Genomic DNA, 6,975 nt, shown 5'->3' on the forward strand with positions numbered 1-6,975 from the left:
TGTTTTAAGTTTTTCATCTAATATTTGTATTTTATTTTAATACATTTTTAAAAAATAAATTAACAATAATAACACTGTTACTGACTTGTTGGGCTCTTTGCTGGGGAATATATGAATGCACTCTCTTTTTAGAAATGTCCGATCAATCCATGCCTTCTGAGCCTGCAAGACACAAAACAGGAGAATTCAATAGCTCATACTCAGTCATTTCAGGTGGAATGTCATTTCAGTCTAAACATTCCCTAAATCTCTTTTGTAATCCATTACTTTCATTTTTTGGTAGCTACAAAAATGAACAAGCTGTTCTGCAGCTTATCTGTTTATCAAATTATTTCTAACTATTGACGTGGAAAACAATAAAAACAGCACAATTTGTAAAAAGAATTATGATTACATATAGGTTACCTGCATATACAGTATAGTTTTCATAACAGCTGTAAAGCACTCTGGGTAAATGAAATCACTTTAGACATATTAAAATTATGAAAACAACTGAACCCTTCTAGGTCACTGTCACATACATATACAGTAGTACCTTTCCCACTCACACTTGTTTACTTTCTTTTCATATATTTAGGAATTTTAATTGCACTTGTATTTAAAACAATGTGTGAAAAAAGACTTGTGATACATAAAAATATTTTAAACAAAATGACAGAAGACATTTTGCTATTGAACTAATCAATCAGCTTAATGTTGTTTGTGTAACACAAGGATATTTACAAAAATCTGCCTGAACCTCAATGCCCCAATAATAAGCCAAACACATCACTGAAAAGGAAAATTCATGCTGTGGATGCAAAAAAATATGTCTTTAATGGAACAAGCTCTTAACAAAGCCAAGACTGGGAGGCAAACAGATTACAATGACAAAAGCTTGTAAGCTGCACCTTTCCCTTTAAGCAGACAATATTCCACCAATAAATATCTGAGATATCACCATTAATATTATCTCTTGAGCTCAAACTGACTTGCTAGATAGGCACTTACCCTTGAAGTTAGAGAGAGAGACAAAAGGCTTACATAATGTCAGGCTTGTCATGAAGTCTTCCACCAGCTTGCCTTCAACTGCCTGTGGCCTTCATTTATGGAGCAGTGGTCTTTATTTTGCCCTGGACCACGTGTGCTGGACCTCAGTCTCAGAGTCCCATGACCACTGCTGAAGATAATCCTGCTGGAACCTCATGACCAATCCACTGGAACACCACAAACTAAAGCCCACTCTGAGGCTCTCTAATCTGCCTCATTGGTCAACACGCTAATCTCCCCATTAGCCCCTCCATACCTCTTCTTAATGCTGTTTGTTAAGGTAAACTGGGAAAGATAGGAATGATATAAAAGACACCAATGCCTGAAGCCTTTACTAATGTCCTGCCATTCATTTAGCATTTATATTGGAAACAGTAAGTTTTTACCTGTTTCAGAAAGGTGGCCTATAAAACTGTCCAATGTTACTATAGCAACACCACATATACAAAAAAATAAAAAAAATAAAAACTAATACAGAAATCAAATTAAGCACAAGCACTCTCATTCACACAGAGCAGTATCGCTGAAATACAATCTGGCTCTGTCCCAAGTACATGTGAGATTTGTGTTTAGACATCTGTCGACAGCTTTTGACATCTTTGGATTTGGGCATTTTAGAGCTTCGCTTCTCCCAAATCCTAAATGGTTTAGTCATGGAAACACACATGTGGAATTTCCCAGAGGTGAAGCTTGACTGTTCTCACAAAAACTACATTGTTATTTTGAAATTGATATTTTGAAATACATTGAAATGGTCTTTTAGGCAAAAACTTTTTAATATATTTATTAATGCTGGGCAAACGATTAATCGTGATGCAAAATAAAAGTTTGTGTTCACATAATATATGTGTGGGTGCTGTGTAATCTTTATTTTGTATATTTAAATACACACACATGCATGTATACAGTCAAACCAAAAATTATTCAGACATTTTTGATATTGTTGATATATTTTTACTAGTGGGTGCAGGACACTATAGTTCATTTATGTAAGTGAGGATAGCAAAATAAAGTAAACTGTGACATATTATACCCAAAAATTCTTCATCCAGTGGACTACCAGTAAAATTGATAAAAATTTGGGACCAAAAATTATTCAGACACTTTGACCTGACCATGTTTTGCTTAAGTGTTATCTGACATAATTAAGATTAATTTTTTCTGACAGTTTAACTCTGAGATCTTGTCATATTTTATTACTATTTTTTTAAACTATAGTGAATAGACTGTATTAACGAATGAAATGTTCAAGGTGTCTGAATAAATTTTGGTTTGACTGTATATTTAAGAAATATTTGCATGTATATACTGTACATATATTTATATAATTTATATTATATATAAATATTTTATATATAAATATAACATTTTTTTCCCTAAATATATACATGCCTGTGTTTGTATTTAAAAATACATTAAAATACATAATTATACACAGCACACACACATATATTATGTAAACACAAAATTTTATTTTGGATGCGATTAATCGCGATTAATCGTTTGCCCAGCATTATTTATATGATATATTTTAGTTAAATAAAACAAATGTAAAAAGATAAAACAAAAACAAAATGTAAAAATTTTTTTTTTTTTTTGGAGGAAAAATGACCTTATATCTTATAAGACAGAGCTTTAATGGCACTATTCTATTAGATTATATTTTCCTTGTTTTATCTACGCTACCATGCAAAGACACATAGCCAATATTTCCCTAGTCCCCAGACTTCCTGAATCAGATGGTAAATTAAACAGAAAGAGAAAACCAGAAAAATCTGCTCCCACTGATCCATAATTACAATTTAGTCCCTCAAAGCTCTCACATTAACACATGTCTACCCCGTGAGCAGCTACATAAAGGAGCTCTGTGAGAAGCTCAACTCGGATAATCCTCATCTAAGCAAATCAAGCAAAAAGCAAATTAACTCTGTCTGCCAATAGGAAACGGAGGCTAACTTTTCTACAATGCTTACAAGAAAGATCATTTCACGGAAAATACAATAGTGTATATGCTCATTGTGATTCCCAAAAACATATGATTCTGGGAGTTAATATATTCTAATGGACTATTGTTGATCATGGTGATTTTTTTCATTCTTACAAACTACAGTGTAGGACTACTATTTTATAATCCTAACATATTTAACATTCAATTTTAAAAGTGCGTTTTATCGGACACTGAATTAACAAACATTCTGTTACAGAACATTTTCAGTGGCAAATGATGACTTAAAATCATGTATGCATTTGATAATGGAAACGGGTGCTTGTCAGCTTATACCTAGTTTACAGAGCTGGAAGGTCATTTGAATCATGACAGTGCTGGAAATTTTGATGCATCCTTGAATTTTCATGTGTTTTCCACTGCCGTGAAAACACAAGCAAATTTGCATTGATTTCAGGTCCACTGTATGCCCAATAAGTTTGTTTTTGACCACTTGTGTTTGGATTCATTCCACAGAACTCTGCATTAATCACATAAGATTGAGAATTACAGAGAACAGGGGTTTAAGCTACCCGGGCCAGTGCTCTTTACTGGGCCATTATCAGAGATTAGAGGACAATGCTGAAAACATGTTTTGTTCTGTATGTATGCGTGCAAGTGTGTGAGCGCACCCTCAGAGATCAAGACCACCATAGGGAATCAGTGCATTCATCAAATCAGCTGTAAAAATATAACCAACAGAAACCACAATTTTTGTTAACATTATACAAACCTGCAATTTAAACAGTTTGATTTTATAGCGCAAAACCACTCAAATCTTCAAAGATGTGGCGAATCCTAAACAAATTCAAAATTCATTGCATAAGACGATGTAACTTCGGTTAATTAGCGCTTGCTCAAACACAACCATAGCTGGTCGAGTTAAAAGTGGGAACGATTCTATAAGCGCACAAGCATTTAAGTAGGACAGAGGGCCTAAAATTCCTAGCTACGGCTCATAATTCTATACATCCATGTTTCTTAACCAACTCAAGATAACCCAGTCAATTGCAGTAGGTGGAGAATGGGTGGAATTTAAAGTTTGTTGAGGTCTCTTACCTTCTGAGATCCAGAAGATGTGCGTTTAATAGATGCACGCTTAAAGGAACCCTCTTTGGCCCTTTTGCCTCCAAAGCCCCTGCTATCCATCTTTATAATAGGCTCCTAAAGTCCAGCCATCACTATGTAGCCTCACAGTCTCTGTCACCAGCAGACAAAATTATCAACAACTGAAAATAGTGATGTCCCCTTCCAGCATCCCACAGCCAGACTGATTAATAGAGACACAGCGAGATGCAAATAGTATGACGCTGACACAAAGACCCCCTTCCTCGGCTACTGTATGCGTGTGTGTGTAATCAGGCTTAATGGAGTTGCCCTATGAGTGATGCTCTTTAATGCAGGAGATTTAATAAATGGTGATTGAAGGTAAATCTACTTTGGGTAAAAGTCAAATAAAAAATGGCTCTAATGCTAAATAAAAAAAACGCATGGTTAGGTCATGACTTGGGAAGTATTAAGAAACCGAAATGCAGGGCTTAGCTGTGAATAGGACAGAGCAGCATAATCACTCATGTACTGATGTTCAGGTGATGAGATCAGTTGACAACACACATCTGCCATCGACACTATTTTTATTACTGTTATCAGGCAAAAAGACTCTCAAATTATAATAATTCCCACATGGCTCAAAATGAAAATGCAGCCAACACCTATTCGCTCCCCTCCTATAAATGATACAGAGTCATTCAATCTTCTGATCGATCACATTTCTGGCTGATTTAATGGCCAGAATCGCTGAATTGTTAGCAGAAATCTTACACGGTTCAGCCTAACCATGTTAATGTGGTTTTGCTATGTTTATGGTTATAGGTCACAGATAATAAAGATTAAACTGCACAAAAACATTTTGGAACGTGGCCCTGCACTTTCAGTGGTGCGTTTTGCATGAGAAACTAGAAATAGAAAATGACTCAGATCATTTCCTGAGACAGCTCTATTATCCTGTTCATTTGAAGTACCAAAAAAGCCTATAAGAAACAGTTCAAAAAACATTCTCCACAACAAGAGAAACCAAAAACCTTTAAAACAAGTTTATTAGAGAATACGCTAAATAGTAACAAACTGAAAAGCATTGTCATTTCTATGAAAATTATATATATTTATTTATAAAAAGAAAACTTTCATGTGACATCCAAAGCCTTTTGTGCTCCATACGTTTGTCAGTCCTCCACTGAGCAGGTTGGTGTATGAAGGCTGGAGAACTGGTTCTTGTAATAAATAATATATACACAGTCCCCTCCGCTGTGTGCCTCGTCATCAATTCTGGTCATTCTTTCCCCATCAGCCAGCAACTCAATTCACTCCATTTCTCTCTATCCACCTTGATTTCACTCAGTTGCATTAGACCCAGTGTCTATAACAGAAACATTCAATTAGGAGGATTGCATCACACAATAAAGTATGAAAATATAGCATGTAACACCAGTACATCCAACTTCCGTCTTACTTTTGCCATCACATGCTACAATTTTTACTTTGTCCACCTTGACCAGATCAGTCACCTCCCGGAACTCGACGTCATTTAAAACAAACGTCCAGACATTATCACAGAATCTGTATGTGTTCAGAGATCCCTATGGATAAAACAAAGATCAGTTATTTTTAGTGTCACAACTGTGTCCAGTTCAAGGCAAAGCTAGTTATCTAAAGAACTTGCATAAGCAGACAATAAGAATAACCTTAAGAAATAAGGCATTCACTTGACTTACCCTAAAGTTGACCCTGTTGCGGACCCGGTTAGCCAGCGCTGTGTTGATAGCTTTATCAAACTGTAAAAGTACTTGGAGGGCTAACTGTGGTGTGATCTGTTGAGTCTATGAATGGAGAAAAAATATAGTTATTTTTCATTACTGAGAGAATTCATAACACACTATTAAGCTTCATTCATTAAGCTTGTATTTTTATTTTAATTAAAAACAAAATACTTTCTAGTTTCACGAGTTATCTAGTTCAAGTATTCCATCTTAAATTATTAATAGTTAATGTTATTAGACATAAAAATGTTCATACAGAAAGAAATACTACACAACAAACTCTTTCTGTATAGTTGTTATTATTAAACACGGACAGGGATTTCTGGTTGTTATGTCCCAAACTGCGGTCATTTGAAAACAAAACATTTTATGTAAACATCTAAGAAACACTAAAATAGTTTATTTATCATTTACTAAAGCAGTTAACCTATGACTTATTCTAATAAAGAGCAGCTAAATTACAAACACAGCTGGTGTTAGCTAACACTCATTTACTAATAAACCGACACATTACTAACGTTAACCACGATCAGAACAAATGATAGGCTTTAAAACTAACATATGATGTAATAAACCACGGAAGGCGGGTGACTGGATGTGCAGTTATCGTCTTTATCCCGTTATGTTTATTTATCAATTTATCACATCATTCTGCGCTGGCTAGCAATCAAGCTAGATAACTTCACTTTGATTCAACAATCTTACCTGAATAAGCTCATCGAGACTCTCCTGTAGACTATTTCCAAGCGTCGTGTTTCTGTAGAGTTGATATGCCATAGTGTATTTTCAGTGCGAACGCGAATGTACTGTTTAAAATAACCGTAGGATCTTCGCTGATGCTTTGTGATTTGCCCGCTGGCTGAGCACTTCCTCAAAATCCAAACTTAGACCGATTGCGCTACGGAAACACGCGAGGGACATACATCTCAATCCAGCCCTGAGTCGTAAACTACTAGGATACAAATCTTTTAACAGTGGGTCGTACAATTAATCTTTAAAACGGAACTCGAAAGTTATCGTCCTAAATAAATAAATAAATAAATAATCAATGAAGATATGTGCGATTGTTTATTAGTCATATTATTATCCAGCTTTATTTATAATCACTCTTTGTTTGGTAAGTAATGATTTGGCAAAGACTTCTGG

General features: G+C 35.0%; 1 protein-coding gene across 1 annotated transcript; it reads right to left on the minus strand.

Moving 5' to 3' along the window:
* Positions 1-5,091: 5,091 nt before the first annotated feature.
* gtf2a2 (general transcription factor IIA, 2) lies at positions 5,092-6,760 on the minus strand. Its single transcript, XM_051900331.1, has 4 exons — positions 6,535-6,760; positions 5,785-5,889; positions 5,523-5,649; positions 5,092-5,429 (listed from the first exon to the last, which is right to left on the minus strand). Exons 1-4 carry the CDS (start codon positions 6,604-6,606, stop codon positions 5,404-5,406), a joined length of 330 nt encoding a protein of 109 aa, XP_051756291.1. The 5' UTR covers positions 6,607-6,760; the 3' UTR covers positions 5,092-5,403.
* Positions 6,761-6,975: the final 215 nt, after the last annotated feature.

Source organism: Ctenopharyngodon idella, chromosome 7 (assembly GCF_019924925.1).
Source record: "Ctenopharyngodon idella isolate HZGC_01 chromosome 7, HZGC01, whole genome shotgun sequence".
Lineage (NCBI taxonomy): Eukaryota > Metazoa > Chordata > Actinopteri > Cypriniformes > Xenocyprididae > Ctenopharyngodon > Ctenopharyngodon idella.